The following is an 18,903-nucleotide window of genomic DNA, read 5'->3' as shown; positions in this document are numbered from 1 at the left end:
TTCAGATATTAATTTAAAATGTCTATACCTGGCAATATAAAATGCTGGTAACCTTATGTTGGTCTTTGGGATTTTATTTAAAAACACCTTGAACTCCTAGGTCCTCATTCTCTCTGGCCTTGTGCTTCTTGAGTTAGTTGGTAAGTCCTGCCTTTTAGGAACAGTCCCTACTGAAAGTGGGGCAAGTAGCTAGAAGGCTAAAAGATCTCCGGATGGAATTCACCCTGGAATGTGAAGGTCAGGAGGCTGGGAAGATCTACCTGTAAACACTGGGAAATCTTCACTGTGAGCTGGAAATGAGATTATGATCTAAGGTAAGCAGCCTTCCTAAGCAGGTAACGAAAGAAACAGATCTGGAAAAGTTTTAATCAGTTACCATTTGGGGTTAAGAATATTTTCTGTTGTGGCTGCTTGCTCACGGGTCACCAGGAAATTCATGAGGCAGGTAAAAATGGAGAAGGAAGATTTATTAAAGTAAGAGGAGAGTCTGCTGGAAACTACTGCGTTGAGTCTGTTTCTTTTGTCTTAAATTTTATATTTTCTAAAACTTTCTAATTAGGATGTAAATTTAAATTTCTTCAGCCTGTAGTAGAATTTTCTATTGAGTTGGGCTTTGTCCATTGGGGTGGGGGAAAGTGCAGTTAAGCTGGTTTATTGCAACCTTTGCATATGTTATGTAGATCTAAATTGGAGCCAGGAGTGGGCCCCATACAGATGCAAAAACCTCTCCCTTAATTACCAGGCCTACAGGGTGCAAGGCCGAAGTAAATAGAAACAGTAAAACTGGTATGCATAGTAAATGGGGGGGGGGGGGAAGAATGTACACACAGGACTTGTATTCATCTTTTATTATCGGTATATACTGAGTTACAATTTTAATAGTTTTTTTTTCCTTTCTTATAATGTGTATACATTTTTTGTGTACCCTCTGTATATAGTAAACGGAGTCGTTAAGATTTGGCAGAAAGGAGGCAAAGAAAAGAAAGCTTTCAAAAAGTCCCAAGCTAAATTACACTTGTTAAATCAAATTATACCAGAAGTCCAAATCTCAAAATAGAAGATTTAGTGACATTACAATCCCGTCTTATCAAGCACATTGTTAAAACCTTTTAAAAGAACAAAATGCCCCCCAAAGCGAACACTTAATACTTGTCTAAGGCAGATGACTTTTTATTTCATGAAGTATTTACCAAAGTGAGAAATTTTAAGATGTGAAACCCTTAATGTTACATTCCATCTTTCTATGCTAATTCCAAACGTGGCCTTAAATTTTAGATTGTGGCAATGCAAATATTTAATATGAAAAGGTTTTTCAAACTTCTCTGTTTTCGAAACTATGTAACTGAAAAACCTCTTTTAACCTAATTAATTCAGAATACTTGGGGACTCTTTTCACTGTTTAGTACTGTGAAGGAAAAAAATCTACCCTTCTGAGTTCTTAGCTGAGGCCCCCTTGTAATAAAAGACAGATTAACAGGAGAAAAACAAACAAATTTAATAACATGTATTATCTCCTGTGTACATGGGAGAGGCCCAGGAAAACTGAGTAACTCCCAGAAATGGTCCGAGCTTCTTCCAGAAATACCATCTCCAGACAAAGACGAAACAAAGATGTTGTGGTGGGGGACCCGGTTATGGAGGCTACTACGAAAAGCACAGTAAATAAGGGTAAGATGTGTTATGTGATTTAAGTAGCTGCCTTTCTCCCTTGCTAAAATTCTCAGATTTAGTCGCAAGACTCTTCTCAGGTACCAAGAGAGACCCCTTACAAATGGAGATTGCCTTGTAAATGTAAATGTCTCTTACAAAAGGGGAACTTTTTGCTGTGTTTTCAGAGCTTCTCTTACACCTGCAATTTCTCAAAATAGGCATATTTTGGGGTGTTATATTTTGCTACCTCTCAGTCTCATAACAATTTTAATTTGGAAAAAGAAATTGAAGTGACTTATCAAAAAATAAATTAAAAGGTACCTAATTTAAAATTATTGTTGATCCTGAAAAAAGACACTGCTCATTTCATCATAGGGAAGTACTGTTTAAACAAAGCATCTAAACCAGAAAGACGTTTTAGATGTCTATTTTCATTTGATTTGGAGGTGTGAAATCTTTTTAATGGAATATTTAAAGAAGTTAAGATATTTCAAGCCTCATGGAAAATAAAAACAAAAGGTTATGCATATTTATACACAAATAAAAAATGAAGTAAATAGGTTTTTCCTTTAATAGGCTAAATTTCCATAAAAATGACCATCCTCACAAATATAATCAATATTGTTTATATTATGTAGTAAACTACAGAAGACAAAATGCTCAAAAGGATGCAACTAAAATTTTCAAAAATACTAAATATTTTCTACACAGTTTCAAAAATAGCTGTTATTTTTCCGATAATGGGAAATATGCCAATGGTAAAGGAAGAAGGATTTGTTTTTTTAACTATATGAAGTGTAATGTGTGTCATGCTTGGTTTGTTCTTAGAGAGACTCAGACAGACTCAGAGTAGCAGACAGAAACAGACACCCCAACAAACGGACTCTAACAGAGAGAGACTCAGGGAGGGAGAGCTGCTTGGTTTGTTCTTAGGCTGGGATCTTTTCACCCAGTTATAAGAAATATCAAGTAGAATGCTTACACAAATTCAAACATGTACAATATTTCTAGAAACCTTATTTTAACTGAACCATGATAAAGTTCAACAAGCATTAGAAAACTTCAGTGACAAGTTATCAAGTCCAGAGCTTTGAAGTTATTTACTTGGCCTTGCTTTCTGGATACTATAATCTTAGAGTAATTTGTCCACTATGGTGGCCACTCTGAATTGAGATGTGTTGTAAGTGTAAATAAAATATACACCAGATTTCAAAGATTTAGTATGAAATAAAGAATGTAAAATAGCTCACAATAATTTATATTCATTTCATATTGAAATACTACCATGTATATACTTAGATTAAGTAAAATATATTAAAATTAATTTCACTTGGTTTACTTTTTTTAATGAGGTTACTAGAATATTTTAAATTACGTATGTGGCTCACATTAAATTTCTGTTAGTGCAGCCTTAGAAACTGTAGAGAGAGTAATTTTTTCAAGTAAAAAGTCAGTCTTTACTTATAACTCTACATGGGTTAACACGTGTCTTTAAAGTACATTCTGGACACACTAGTACAAACCATCTGCACCTGCTGCCTGGGTGTCATGGGTGTCCACCTGTACTTTGGAGGTCACGCTAATTCTTCGGGCCTTCCTCTCAATTGTGCAGGGGTCTGATGAATCTGCATGAGAAGAGAAGCCAGGAAGAAGGAATCAAGCCATTCATTTAGAACACTGGACAGGCTCACAAAAATTGCTCATGGGACACGCACAGGCGTTTACCCTTCTAACACTTAATGTTACCTTGAATGAGGACAAGTGCCATATTTCACACTGCTTTTACAACCTATACAGAGCAGTGGCTCTTATAGCTTTTTCTATCCTCTTCAATTACTTGGAATAAATGCCTTATTTCACCAGCTTCCCACTTTCTAGTGGGTTAGGGGTATAAAATCAGTAATTAAATGTCAATGTGAAAGCAAAATTTGGGAGATTACACTTTAGCAATTCCCTAATTAAGCAAGTTATTAGAAAATTATGAGTGAAAATTACACTACCCATATTAAGGCTAACCAAAGAACCTATTTACAATAATCATAACATTAAAGAACAATAGCAGTACTTGAAAATCAGAACCAACTCAAAATAATCTATGTACTGATAACACATGTTCCCCAATCATTTCATAAATTCCAGTACCTGCACGTGCAAAAGCCCAGTAGATACTTTCCAACATGGACTGCAAGCATCCCAATTTCTTACTAGAGTATTGTCTATAAATTCATAGGTTATTAGTAAGTAGTTCTTTGTATGAAGTAAAAACAAAAAGTAGCAGACTTTGTATTATTTGCCCGTAAGAACCAATAAAAGATCTTACATTTTCTAATCAGTTTTAAGCCCATAAGCAGCCCCCTAGTACAATTCACCTTTGGAGATCAGTGCTTATGCACTAAAGCACTCCCTTATCAGACAGAGTAAACAAAAGTTGAGTTAGGTGTCTCCTTAGGCTCCAAAGACTGAGGTTAAGTTCTTATTCCTTAGATTTGTAAAGCACTTTATTGCATCACATACCTCTTCTCATTGTCCCTTCTTACTTAGCTTGTGTATTTTACAGGACTGCTGACCTCGCTGGTACACAGACTGGATCTGAACAAGGTCATGAGGCCAAGACCACCAGGACCAGCACTCAAGTCAGGGGACACCAAGGTCAGTGCTCTCACCATAATGACGGGGTTGGGGATGGATCTGACAGTGTATTGTTTAACTGCAGAGTCCAGTGCAAAAAGGTTTCCCTGTCTCCCTTCCTATCTCTCATTCTCTCTTTAATTATTGCACTTATTTATTCAGATAAACATCCATATTCCACTTGGATTTCTAGCATGTAACTGTAATAACCCCAAGACATTTATTCTAGCTGATAAAACAATTCTACCTGTTATTTACATTTTACTTGCTTTTTAAATTTAAGTGGTACTACAAGATGATTTGCATTAAACTAGATAAACTTTCAGGAAAGGCCAATTTAGGTGTGTGTTTTTTTTTTAAAAGGGAATCTGTGTTTTTGAGAAAACAAAATTGACTTCATACAGAAAACCAAATAGCTTTTATAAATCTGTCATGAAAAGGCTTCCTAAAGAATTACAGAATTTAGTAAAGTTCTATTGTTTATAAGTTTTAATAGAAAAAGGTAAAAGGTTTAAAAAACTATAGGGTATAACGGCACCATTTTTATACTCTCACCAACAGTATATATTAGATAATTAAAGCTCAATTAGATTTCTAAAGTAGCAATCCATTTATAGTGAACATGTTACTTTACATGGCTTTCTAATCAACATTTTAGTCAAACTGTATATGTAGAATATAAGTTGCTTATGGTAAGACTTACCTTTGTAGCATCAACCATCTATCTACACAATCCATTTACATATTGAGCATTTGATACATCTAACTCTAAAATTTAGCACATTTTATTAGAATTAAAGGTGCCATGGAAAAGAGCCTTTTTAGTATAAAAGTACTTGCACAGAACTAGATGCAGCTTGTTATTAATGGCATATTAATGCAAGCCCTGCATAATTCCCAGCTGAGAACTATGCCAAACAAATAGGAGCCTCTCATCTCACATACATGGTGTTGGTCTCGAAGACAGAAGGCAGAATGACACATCTGCAACACTGATGTCAGCACTGCTATAGAAAACTCAGAACATGGGTTCCTGGCAGCTGGTCTATCACATTACCTCAAGACAGTTTCCTTTTAAGTGTATCATTTCCTGAGTTTTGGTAAATCCATATACACCTGGATAATCCAAATCCCTACCAATTTAGAATGCTACTATCAGCCCAGAAAACCTACCCCTGCCCTTTCCCACTCAATCCCCAACCTCAACTTCCAGGGACATTTTTCTTTACCATAAATTAATTTTACTTGTTCTAGAATTTCATATAAACAGAACCATACAGTATGTATTGCATTTGATTTCTTTCATTTGGCATTAGTTCAGTAGTTCAGTTTTATTGTTGAGCAGTATTTCATGGTATGAATATATCACAGTCTGTTAATCCATTCACCTGTTGATGGGCACCTGGGCTGTTTCCAGTTTTTGTTATTATGAATAAAATTGGTATGAATCTTCTAATACAAGTCATTTTGTAGACATACTTTAGATTCTCTTGGATAAACCTTTAGAAGTAGAAGTACAATATTAGGGCAGGTGAATGGTTTTATAAGAAATGGCCAGGCCATTATTTTAGCCATTCTAGTGAGTGTAAGGTGGTATCCCAGGATTTTAATTTGCATTTCCCTAACGTCTACTCAAATTGAGCATTTTTCTGTGTTTATTGGCCATTTATATACATTCCTTTGTGAAGTGTCTGCTCAAATGTTTTGCCCTTTTTTGAATTGGGCTGTGTGTCACAGAAGTTCTTCACATAGTCACAATATCAGTTCTTCACCAGATACATGTTTTGCAGATATTTTCTACCAGTTTGTGGCTTGCCTTTGTCACTTTAATAGTGTCTCTTGATGAGAAGTGTTCGATGAAGGCTAATTTACCAATTTTTTCCCCATTGTTTCCTCTGTCCTATCTAAAAATCTTTATGTACATCTAAGTTGCAAAGATATTCTATATTTTGGAAGCTTTGTAAGTTTAGCTCTTACATGTAGGTGTGTATGACCTTTCTCAAATTTTTGTGTATAGTTTGAATTTTTGTTTTTTCCACATGGATATCCAGTTCTTCTAGCACTGGCTGTGGGACAGACTTCCCTTTCTCCATCGGTTGCTTTGGTCAAAAATCAGCTGGTAGTGTAAGTGAGTGAGGGTTTACCCTACATCTGGGCTCTCTATTCTTTTCCAATTATCCATTTTTTAAAATCCCTATGCCAGTACCACACTGATTGAATACTGTAGCTTTATATATAGTAAGTGCTAAAGTTGATTAGCATAAGACTTTCAACTTCGCTCTTCTTTATTGATATTGTATTGGATATTCTGTCTTGTGTGTTTCCCTATCAATTTCACATTAAGTTTATTAATTTTTACCAAAAAAAGTAAAACCTGGTGGAGTTACAATTGATATTGCATTATATCTACAAATCAACATGGGAAGAACAGGTATCTTAACAATATTGATTTAATCATGAATATGGTATATTACTCTTTGTTTAGGTCTTCTTTAGTTTCCAATGTACGTATCTCTGGTTAAATTGATTCATGTATTGTGTTTTTTTGATGGTATTGTAATTATCTTTAATTTCATTTTCAAATTGCTTGCTAATATAGCATAAAAATGTTTTTTGTATACTGACCTTATATCCCAAGACCTTGTTAAACTCACTTACTAGTTCTAATAGTTGTTTTTCAGTACCCTTAGATTTTCTTTGCAAATAATGTCATCTAGAAGGACTGTTGAATTTTGTCAGGTGCTCTTTTGTCAACTGAATCTAGTGAAATGATTATATGCTTTTTCTCCTTTACTTTAATATTGCATTCCTGAGCTAAATCCAACTTAGTCATGATGCATTATCTTTTTTATATACTGTAAATATTTTATGAAGGATTTCTCTGCTTTTATGTTAATGAGTGGTATTGATCTGTAGGGGTGGGTAGGTAATGCCTTTATCAAGTTTTGGAATCAGGGTTCTGCTGGCTCCATTTTAAAAAATGGGAAACTTCCTTCCTTCTCTATTTTCTCAGTTTGTGTTAAGATTTATTATCTCTTCCTTAAATGTTTGATAGAATTCACCCACTAGTGAAACCATCTGGATCTGGAATTTTCTTTGTGGGACAGTTTTTGATAATAGACTCAATTTCTTTAATAGATATATAGTTATTACTATTTTCTATTTCATCTTTTCAGTTTTGGTAGGTTACATTTTTCAAGGAATGTGTCCATTTCATCTAAGGTGTTGAGTTTACTGGCATATAGCTGTTCATCACATTCCCTTATTATTTTAATGGCTAACCCATTTTTCATTTCTGATTTTGGTAATTTGTGTTCCTTTAAAAAAAAAAGATTTTATTGGGGAACTGAAGGAGGGGAACAGCGTTGGGGAATCGGGGAGGGGGAACAGACAAGTTGCTGTCCTTTTGTTCCTCGGTTTAGTTGTGGAGGACGTTGCTTCACTGGCCCATGTTGGTATTATCATTGCGCTCTTCCCGGCTGAGGCAATCGCTCACCAGCCATTGGGCGGCCGCTCACAGCGGCTCATGGCAGCTCACGCTGGCTGCCAGCCACTCACAGTAGCTCACGGCAGCCCACTGCAGCAGGGGCTACAGCCTACACTGTGGCCGGTGACTCACGGCAGCCCAGCTCCAGGTCGAGCTGTTGTTCACCACCTTAGCTGTAGAGAGCGCAGTGTCACTGGCCGTCATGTGGGATTGGAACCAGGGCCCTGCTGCTCAGAGCTGGCGTCCCAAACCAAGTCTTGACCAACGCCACTCGGCTAGCCCATGATCAATCTATTTTGAGTTGCTTAAATCCTAAGGATTAAGATTTGAAATGCTCAGTCTTGAGAATTAAGATTGGGGCACAAAAGTTTAAATTCAATGACTCGTTTAAATTCAAATTTAAACATTTGGTACATAAAAACAAGCTCTTTGATACCTTTAATATTACATAGGAATAATTTACAATTATCCAATAGCAATTCCTCCAAATCTTGGATTTATGTAGGACCTAATGGTTATGCTCACCTGTTGGGTACACGATTCTTTTGTAGCCTGTCAATTAAGTAGATCAAACTTTCCATTCTCACATAATACTTTTAGGATTATAGTTTTTACAGTGCTGGTTAATTTTATAATAACTATATAATGCACTGTTTCAACTTAAAAAATAAATTGTATATCCCATTTAATTACTTTTGACAATAATTCCAGGACTAATTAATTTTAGTGCTTTTTAGAAGTTTGGGGACATCATGGTAACTTTTTGTATGTTGAACAAGTTAATAGAAATTTCTTCAGCTATAACTGTGAACTCCCAGAGAATTTTCATATTTATTTCTATGACGTTTGTGACATTTCCCTACTCACCTTTTTTAGATGGCTTGGGTGGTACCACTGGGCCAGGTTGTATGTTGTCATAAAAATTATTCATGGCTTTTGGATCAAAGTTTCCTATAAAGAAAATAAAATTACCAGGCATTTAGCGCTCTTTCTGTTAGTTGAGTTTTTTGTTAAGGAAAATAGGGAAATAAAGTTTTCCAGCATTTCAAAACTCATTATATTATCCTTCCCTCTTCTCACTGAAATTGTTTTCTTTATCATTGTGAGAAAAGACTCAAGCAAACTATCACACCTGTGTCTGTCTATAATGTTCACCTAAAGGAGTATTTTTCTAACTGTAAAGCCAGTCTCTTTAGGCACAATTAAGCATGTGGCGCATTTAGGGAGGTAAATGAAGGAGAGAAATGAAAAGATGGCTGAACTGGTTTTTGTTTGTTTTGATTTTAATAAACAAACCATGATAAAGATTTAAATAGTGAAAGCTCACTTTCTTGTCTTTCATAATTTACCTTAAAATTTTATCTACTATAAATTCAACTGTGGAAGAACCCAAATATATAAATTTACAAAGATTAATCAAGTTGTTATATCAGCAGCTCATGGAGTCATATCTTCAAGACAAGGAGAATCTTAAATGTCACCTACAGATTTATTAATGATAAAAGATACGGTGCCAATTTCAGAATAGTAGAACAATCCCTGAGAATTTTGTCTTGCCACAACATTTTCACTTCTCTTAAAATGTTCACTCCCTGATCTAGTTGTCTGTTTCAGCCCCATCTTTTGCCACGACTCCTCCAAGGTCAGTTTTTATCCAGTGCCAGCTTTGGGTCCTACATTCACTTCTGTGAACCTATCACCATAACCTGCTTGTTCTACACAATTCTAGTTAAGCTTTATAACTGTACCCACAACTTATTTACAGAGGATGTATATGGTACTGATAGTTCTAGACCTAATTTTTTCCCCAATAACAGTTTTCCTCACAAAAACCAACAATAAAGCTGCTTTTTATCAAATCATGTACTGATTTGCATCTAGTTTAAATGTTCCCCAAAATGTCTGATTCCTTCTCTTGCTTAGAAGTTTAGATTGGAAATTTATATAAAATGTTTCCAGAGCATGGAAGAGAAGAATTTAGTATAAAATGGATACATTTGGACCCCTTATGAAAGCAGATTTAGAAATCCTTACGCACCAGCTCTTTGCCCAATGGAGACCAAAAACAATTCTTCACTTATAAAATCTTAATAGTGGTTTCCCTTGCAGGTCCTATTACAAATGCTTTTACCCATTTGGATATGCTATTTTAAGATAACTTTCTGAAAAAAATTCCTATGATAGCTCATGAAAACCACAATGCTATTTGATATATTAATTGTATCTTTTTATGTTTTAAGATGCTGCATATGTATTTCAATTACTTAAGTTATAGCTGATGATGTAATTTCTACACCCATAAGGCTTACTATAAATATCCTAAGCAAATGTTTGTGTTTCTTGTTTTACTTCAAAGAACATAAGCAAAAAAAATTGATGCACTCTTCCCTCCTAATACAGCAGCAGCAATAGTTTGTATAACACCCCACATTATGCACAGTAATTTTTTCTACAGCCTACAAGCTTTAAGCAATGAAAGAATTACTGTGTCTAGGCTTCTGGAAATAATTTTAAGGGCACCTAACTAGATTGTTCAGCTTTCACATTCAAATTTACTTCTATTATTCAGACAGTTCCATATCTTTTGGGTTCCCCTGCTTCTACTGTTTAGCCTTGCCTAAAAATGGCAGAGGAGTATTTTTATATACTCTTAAAATACAGTAGAAACTCTCTTAGCTTTCATAATTAAGGACAGTAAAGGAGGGAGGCTAATTATAAAATGGAGTTGTTAAGAAAAATTACATGTCAATTTTACTGTAATAAACATAGTAGTACATGTCTGTTGACTGAAGGTTCTATATTGTCTTTCTTATTATATAAACTTACACCCGTGATGACCTAAAGTGGGCAAACTTTTTCTGTAAAGGTCCAGGTAAATGTTTTAGGCATTGTGGATAATACAGTCTTTGTTGTGAGTCCTGATTTAACTATAGTGTTGAAGCACAAAAGCAGCCAAAGACAATATGTAAACAAATGGGTGTGGCTACGTTCCACTAAAACTTTATTTTGAAAAACATGAAACAGGCTAGTTTGGGGAAAAGCCTGATCTATAATTTCCTGTTTTGACTTTGTGAGAATGGAGCAAGAAAGCTACTTTAAGGGCCAGCTGAGTGGCGCGTTGGTTAAGAGCTGGCTTGGGACGCCAGAGGGCCCCAGTTTGGATCCCACATATGAGGGCCAGTGACACTGCCCTGTACAGCTAAGATGCTGAACAACGCTCAACCTGGAGCTGGGCTGCTGTGAGTCACCAGTAACAGTGTAGGCTGCAGCCATTGCTGCAGTGAGTTGCCATGGGCTACCATGTGTAGCCAGCAGCCAGCGTGAGCGGCCAAGTAGCCGCAGTGAGCGGCAGTCCAGAAGCCGGCGACTGATCTGCCTCGTCCAGTAAGAGCGCAATGATGGTGCCAACTTGGACCACTGAAGCAACATCCTCCACAACTAGGCTGAAGAACAAAAGGACAGCAATTGTCTGTTCCCCTTCCCCCAATTCCCCAATTAAAAAAAAAAATCTTAAAAAAAAAAAACACAAAAACCTGCTTTAAGAACATTTAATTTGAGGACCGAATCTTCTTAGATTTTTATGATTTCCCCCCTTACTCTCTTCAGTTATATCTAATTTAGTCCCTATTTGATTTGCCTGAGTCTTTAAAAAGCATTTGCCTTTGGTTTTTATTTCTCCTGCCTTCATGTCAGTTTAAGAAACATTAAATTACAAAGTATAGTAACGGGCATAAACAGGTTTAGGAACAGGCCCAACTGACTTTTGGTAAGCAGACAATTCCACTGAGGGGAGCAATAAGTAGTATATGGACATGCCAGAATAGTCTCTTATCATGAGTGTGCAGCAGCTGTGGGCTCAGTCAGTATATTTTACAGAGGAAATGAAGAGCATCTCTAACCTGAGCTGGGTAAATGAAAGTCAGTTAAGAGAGCTTCTACTGTAGTAGTACATTTCTATAAGGAAGGCAAAAAAAAAAAACCCCAGAAAAGATAAATTAAAAATGGCATATGGAGGGGCCGGCTGAGTGGCTCAGTTGGTTAAGAGCTCGCTCAAGAGTTTGAGCTCTGAGCAACAGCGGTTCGAGTCAGCCCGAGCTGAGCAGCCGCTGAGCTGCCAACAGGTGGCAGGATGGCTCAGCTAAAAAAAAAAATGGCATATGGAATTTACTTTAAAACAGAAATTTAATATTCTGATTTTTGGACCCCAGGTTTCTACAAGTATTTTAGATGATTCCCATATAATATGAATCTACTAAGTTTTAGAATTAAAACCCATCAACTTATAAAATATTTACAGTAAATGACTAAAAGAGGATAAACACAGAATAAAAACATAGAACAGTCTCAATGATAAGAACTTGATGAAACTGCCAAAGTAAAACTATTTTTGATCCCCCAAATATGATCTACGACCAAGAATGGGGTGGAAGGATCTCTTTACCAGGACTATCATCTTATAATGGGTAAAAACTACCTCTTAAATCTGTAAAACCAAAATGATTGCTATTTAAGTAGCTTAAAACACCACACTATTACTTATGGTTTACCAAATAATCAAGTCTATACCTCTAGATTGAAGGAGGTCAACTTCTTTCAGTGTACAGTCAACATTTATCTGGAGTTGTCTGTTCATGCTTCTCAATCTTGTCATTTCCTCAGGCTAGTAAGAAAGGACCCAAAATAGCAAGTGTGGGAAAGTCATTATCAAGCCCAACATTTAAGAACTGCTATTCATGTTAATTGTTCTGATTGGTTATTACCGAGAATATAGCCTTAGTCCATAAGAGGACATGTTTAAGAAGTCCTATTATGTTATGGTTTTCAAGGAATAGTCAGGTAAAATGGGGACATCAGCATGGCCCCATACAAACAAAATCTGCATATAACGTGGCAGGCTACAATACTAGACTGTAAAATACTACCATTTTAATTACAAAGCACTAAGAATATTTTATTTCATCTGTTTTTTATGATAAGGGAGACTAATAAGTATCAACCTTTTAAATAAGCAACATCCATGATTTTAACTTGTCCAAGCTGGTAAAAATTACAACAGCACTAACTTTAATGAACATTTACTGAGTGGCAGGTACTGTGTTCACCAGAATTCTCTCATTCCTTCCTCAAAACAATTTCTCAAGGTACGTACTAATATCACCTCCAATTTATATAGGAGGAAGCTGAGGCACAGGTTATATAATTTCCCCAAGGTTATAAAAGCTAGTAATTGGTAGAGTCAGGATTTATATATTGTAGAACTCGTCTATATAAACTTATATAAACATCTTTTTTTCTAGGTCAAAAGAAGTAATTAATCTAGTTCATGAAATTTTCAGGAACAAATGGACTGCATTCTTCCCCCAACTTTGTTTCCTTCTGCCTTGACCTTTCCAGCCCAGCCTATACTTTAGGCCTTCCAGGGGCATACAGGAGACACTTAAATGTGAAGAGAGCCTTATTCTTCAGTTAAATCAAGCTTTTTGGAAGCCTTTACTTCCTTGACATTCTGAATTTTACTATTTTACATATATGTATAGTAAAAAACAAAATTAGGGTTTAGACTCCAGAGGTATGGGTATTGAAGCTTTCAGCACAGCCTAGGTATTAACTAAAGTTTCTAAGGTGATATATAAAGTAAAAGATTAAAAACATGTATTTTGCTAAAAACTAAATATGTAAGAATGTAGAAAAATGGGCAAAAAGGGTTATTTTAATTCACAATAATGCAAGATCTTGTTAGGAGGTATTACCAGAATAACTGGGAATTCCCACTAAATTAGTAGGTACCGAGTTTAAAATAAGTGCTATAACAGGCAGAATATATATAATAAGAGCTATAATCCCTTAGAATGCCAGGGGAACACAAAAGTCATTTAGAAATATTTACAAGGGATTGCTTTTTCTTTTCTCATTCCTATGGGTAAACCATGTGACATTAACATGTAAATTCCTTATACTATCTCTACTAGGCAATATTAAGAGTTTAAAACACCTGAGCATTATACTAAAGCTGAAGCACTTGGTTCAAGGGTTTCAAAGAGTGATGCCATCTTCCTAGGAACATGTGCAAGAACCTATTTTCTTTGTAGAATCATATCAGGAAAGTCAAGTACCTGAAGGAGCTGATCCTTCCTATATATTGGTGGTGGGGGGTTGCAGCTGCAGTGTCCCTGAATAGTGAAGCTCTGTAACTATTATACTTGATTATAACATACTTTATAGTCAAGATACTGCACGTTTGCTTATAACAACAAAAAGTTCTCAACAGGCTCATTTCCAAAGATAGTAGAACCACTGGAACTCACTAACCTAACAGTTTATCTGTAAGATTCTTCTGTCCTTTTTCATAGTTTCTGATTAAATTGAGAGGAAAAAGCTTTCTGAAAAATTGCTAACATTTGTAAAAAAGTAGTTTTTTGTGGAGAAGGGGTTTCAAGATTGTTTACTCTAAGTTTTTTCCTGAAAGGTAGCAGAAACACCTTAAGTCAAGTGTTTCAGCACTTCAAGCAGTTGTTTCACAGAGACCAGGGTCGAGGACACTGATGTTCTTCGGTGGCTTGGTCCCAATTATGCATCTGGGACTCAAAACTGTTAGTCCAAAAACCCAATTACAACAAGATGAATGGGAGGGAAATGTTGGGGGAGGGGATAACTGGCAGCCCTCTGCTTACTAAAATCTTATTTATCCTTCAAGGTATATAAGTTAAATTTCCTCCTCTTCCATGAAATTGTCTCAATCTTTGAACCCTACCAGCAAAAAACTGACATTTCTATCTCAGAACTCTGAAGGCACTTAATATCACTACCTTATTTCAGCTGGCCAGAACTTCTGATCTACTGCTTCACAATACTGTGTCTGTCTCTCTCTCTCCCCCTTCACAATACTGTCTCTCTCTCACTCTCTCTCTCTCTCACACACACTCACACACACAGGTACATAGGCAGATATACATACATCTTTTTACATACAGATCTCTAAGAGATGACATCTCCCACAGCATTTAATACAATGCTTTGCAAATAATAGATTGAGGGAAATGATGGCAGTCATGCATCTTTGCACTTTGGCCCTCCTTAGGAAGATTGTCACTGCTCCTGTTTCTGCACCTGCAACTGCACACAGAGCTGTTCACAAATGTGCATTCCAGTCTCATTAGGCACACACATTTCTAAGCAACTTTTTAATACGCTGCTTGATAAGAAATTAATTTGTTTGAAAACGTGAAGATAGCAATATGTACCTAGTAGCAATGAAAGTCAATTCTATATTGTGTAATCCTAGAAGCGTGGGACTATGATAAGGATAGCCATTTACTGAGCACCTACAACAAGCCAGGCACTTTACATGCATTATTGTCTCTTTTTCTTGACAACAACATTAAAATGTACAATATGTTAGAATTCCCTTCTCTGGATAGGGAAAATCAAATGCAGAGAAGTTAGATAGTACCAGTGACTTCCAGAGTTATTCTGGTTCCGGAGCCTATGTGGACACTCTTTCAACTGTCATGGTGCCTCAAATGAACCTCTATGAACAAAAAGGGAATTCTGACTACATGCTTTATTTTTATTAATTCCCTACATATAATATACCCTGGTGTTATGCATGTTCCTAAAGTTTAAAAGAAATCAGTTTTACAAAATGCTTTAGATTTGTGTATCTCAAGCAAATTTTTCCAGTACCTTGCCAACTAACCTTTATCTTATAAGAACATTTACTATTTGTTGGGCATTATATAAATTGTTTAAAGTGTTATTATCTTATTTAATCCTAACAAAAATCCCATGACATGGGTACTCACACACATTATAGATAAGAAAATAAGCATAGAGAAGGTTACTTATCCAAAGATATATGAAAGACACATAAGCAACAGAAGTAGGATTCAAATTCACATCTCAATTGAGAGCTCGCTGTCTTAACCACAACTGTCCCTCAGCCATGCGCTCCTAATAGTCCTCCATTTTACTCTAGACCTGGCAGCAGAAACACACGGGAATCACACAAATTTCTCTTCTCTCAAATACTACCACATGAGCTACCAATTTCTGAAGCTGGGTGATGGCTACATGGGGGTTCATTATGCTATTCCACCTATTTTACGTATCTTTGAAATACTCTAAGTTAAAAATTATAGCCTAGGGCAGGAGTTTCACCAATTTCCCTTTTTCTAAAGAAGTCTCATCAATAAAAGCTTTCATCTAAAATCTGGGTTTTTTTGAAGCACTAACTTATGCTACATTAGATAATTCTCTACTGCCAACAACAACAAAAAAGACCAACAGGTTTTTAATTTAGCAGGGATTATCACACACCAAGAGATTGTTAATCAAATCTTAAATGGTTATGTTACAGAAAATAACTTCTATGCTAAAATTTATTGATGCTCTACAAGTACCTAAAGGACCCCAAAGTGCTCGTGGTTTCCTATATGAGTTATTCTTCAATATCTCCACTCATCAGAGAACTCAATTAAGATTTCAAGTGTGAAACAATGAGGCTGAAACATCACCTTTCAGTTAAAGACAGCTTTGTAATTTCCCAAGTGTTTTAAGTAATTAATCCCCTTCCTTCTTACTTCCAATATTGAGTATACTTAGGAACTTAATCACTATTAGGAAAAATATCATTAAATATGCCTGTTTCTCAATAACATCCACTGGTTCCCCATGACTGGTAGAAGTTCAAACACCTCAACCTAGTGATTAAGGTCTAAGGCCCACTCTACCTGTGTACATCAACCTGTTAAGACATCAGAACTCTCAGCTTAAGTGAGGGAACTGTGAATTGCTGCCTCCTGAAAGTCCTCCATTTTACACTGTTGAGGGCAGTGGTTCCTCCCCTTTTTCCTTCAATCTAATAACTATGAAAATCAGATGAAAGCTATAGTCCTGCTTCCCACATTAACACACATATGAAACTGCATATAATTTCAGGGGTTCACTAAGATCTCCTTTGAAGCCAAGAACCTCAGTTAAAAACTTTTCTATGAGACATAGCTGCAGACATGCTGTCTGCAAGAGGCCTGACATACATCCATGCCCACTTCTCTCTGAGAGATTACCCTTAGTTTAGATAGGGTAAGAGAAGGAGGAATGACTCCATCGAAAAAGTAGAGATTGAGCTGAGCCCTGAAGAACAGACAAGATTTTCACATGCAGAGCATTCCAGCAGGAGGAATGTGAGAGCAGAGAAGTGCATTGAGTATATACAGAAACTACCATTTCCCCCCATGTATAAGACGCACCCCTTTTTGAAAAATTTGGGGTCTAAAAACTGGGTGCGTCTTATACAGCGGTTGTAGATTTTTTTTTTTTACTTGCATTTCCCGCTTTTTTCGCGCTTGTTGTCTTTGCGCTCATTGTTTCACACTTGTTACTGGTATATTAGGTTACATTTTGCCACGTTCTGCCCAGAAATGGCTCAGAAAAGATTTTCGTACAGTGCTGAATTCAAGTTAAAAGTGATCCAGTTTGCAAAAGTGAATGGAAATTGTGGTGCTGAACATAAGTTTGGTCCTGCTCCAACTGAGAAAACAATCCGAGACTGGCTATGGTTGGGAGTTTTGACAGTGATGAGGAGTTGTATGAATTTTATGATGAATAAAACTTGAGTTCAATAACTGTATGTAATACTTTTTTTTCTTCTTCAAATTTCGGGCCCCAAAATTAAGGTGCGTCTTATACATGGGGAAATACGGTAGTTGATGTATGAGTCCTCTCAGCAAACGGGGCACTTACCCCACAGTATTATATCAAGTTATCTTTTGATGGATTTATGTCTCCCACTAGCAGGCATGTACTAAGCACCTAGTAACGGACCACATTCATAAACCATTTTTGTTGACTGAATGAGTTAAAAAGTGAAATGATATAAGATTTTAGAGACTTCTTTCAAAATTTTCAGAACTGTTTAAGATCTTTAGAACTCATAAATATTAACCAACCTGTTAAAAATATATTATCCAAATCTTTTCATTAGAGCAGTTCCTGTTAGGACTGTTGTCAATGCTGTTATCTTAGTTTGTACAATTATTTACACATAACAAATTGCTCTGCCTTAAAAGTCTTATAGTCAACACTCCCAAAATTCATACTGACCTCACTGTAGCTCATTTAACTTAATGTACTTAGAAAAATAATTTTTAAATGTTTGGAAACATATATAATATGCTTAGGAGAATAAATGGATACACGAGAACAATTTATAAAATATTTGGTCAGGGTGCACTTTTCATTTCTATTTTGACAAAAAGCAATTTATTGCACATGAGATGCTATAGCTTGATTATAACAGTCAGTATTTGAAAATACTGATGAGCCTATGGAATTCATATATGTAAAAAAAAAAGCATCAAATTACTTTGATGAGAACTATTGAAGGCAAAGGTCCTTCAACCATTGTTTAAAAAGCAAAAACAAAAGAACTGCCAGAAACAGAACCTAAAAGAAAAACAAACGTCCCGGACAGCCAATGTCCCCACTTTCCTATCCACACATCCCAACAGATCGCTTACCGTAGGGATCGAAGTGTTGCAGCTGACCCTTCTGAGCCGTCTCTGCATCAGGTCATGCTCCATACTGTTCACTTCAGCCTTCAACCGCTCTAGCTCCTCTTTCTCAAGTTTCAACTGCTTTGCTAACCTCTCCATCCTTGCTCGCTGATGTAACAGCAAGGCTATAGCATTACAGATAAAGTCATTGCAGAGAATAAGACTGAACAAGTGACCGGGAAATTCCTATACGCATTGCTAATGTATAAAATACCTGTAAGGAGCCCTGTCGTCCAACTTGAATTGGCATTTACTCTCATGTCTTTCTAATGCTCTTCTGCCTCCATATCTGCTTTAATTTAGCTCTTGGAACTGCGGCCAAAATATCATCTATCCGTCCCTCTTGTTCTGTCGTCCTTAGTTTCCCTAAGAGTATCTTTAACTATACCTGTGTGTTTTAAACAGGCTCAATACCAGGCATATTGAATTACAATCATAATTAACTTCCCTCCTTATACACTAAATTCTCAGATATCTTGAAACAATCTAAATAGACTTTTAAAAACTCTATTCTCTTTTAAATATAAAGGACATTGTTAGTTAATAATGGACCTAACTAAATGTAATGTTCTTCATTACCAATCC

At 36.1% G+C, this 18,903-nt stretch overlaps 1 protein-coding gene across 5 annotated transcripts in view; it reads right to left on the bottom strand.

Annotated features, from left to right (window-relative positions):
- Positions 1-18,903, bottom strand: part of TAB3 (TGF-beta activated kinase 1 (MAP3K7) binding protein 3) — a 55,828-nt gene that overhangs the window by 4,652 nt on the left and 32,273 nt on the right. For 4 of the 5 annotated variants that reach the window (XM_019629001.1, XM_019628998.1, XM_019628999.1 and 1 more), the window contains 4 exons: positions 18,283-18,443; positions 12,332-12,425; positions 8,633-8,716; positions 3,174-3,275 (listed from right to left, as the gene is read on the bottom strand). In XM_019629001.1, coding sequence (XP_019484546.1) covers positions 3,174-3,275; positions 8,633-8,716; positions 12,332-12,425; positions 18,283-18,443 — 441 coding nt within the window. The remainder of the gene's footprint in view (positions 1-3,173; positions 3,276-8,632; positions 8,717-12,331; positions 12,426-18,282; positions 18,444-18,903) is intronic. The other variant, XM_019629002.1, reaches the window with a different exon arrangement.

Source organism: Hipposideros armiger, unplaced genomic scaffold (assembly GCF_001890085.2).
Source record: "Hipposideros armiger isolate ML-2016 unplaced genomic scaffold, ASM189008v1 scaffold_821, whole genome shotgun sequence".
Taxonomy (NCBI): Eukaryota; Metazoa; Chordata; class Mammalia; order Chiroptera; family Hipposideridae; genus Hipposideros; species Hipposideros armiger.
Note: the sequence above shows the minus strand (reverse complement) of the source record. Positions and strands in the feature narration are given on the sequence as shown.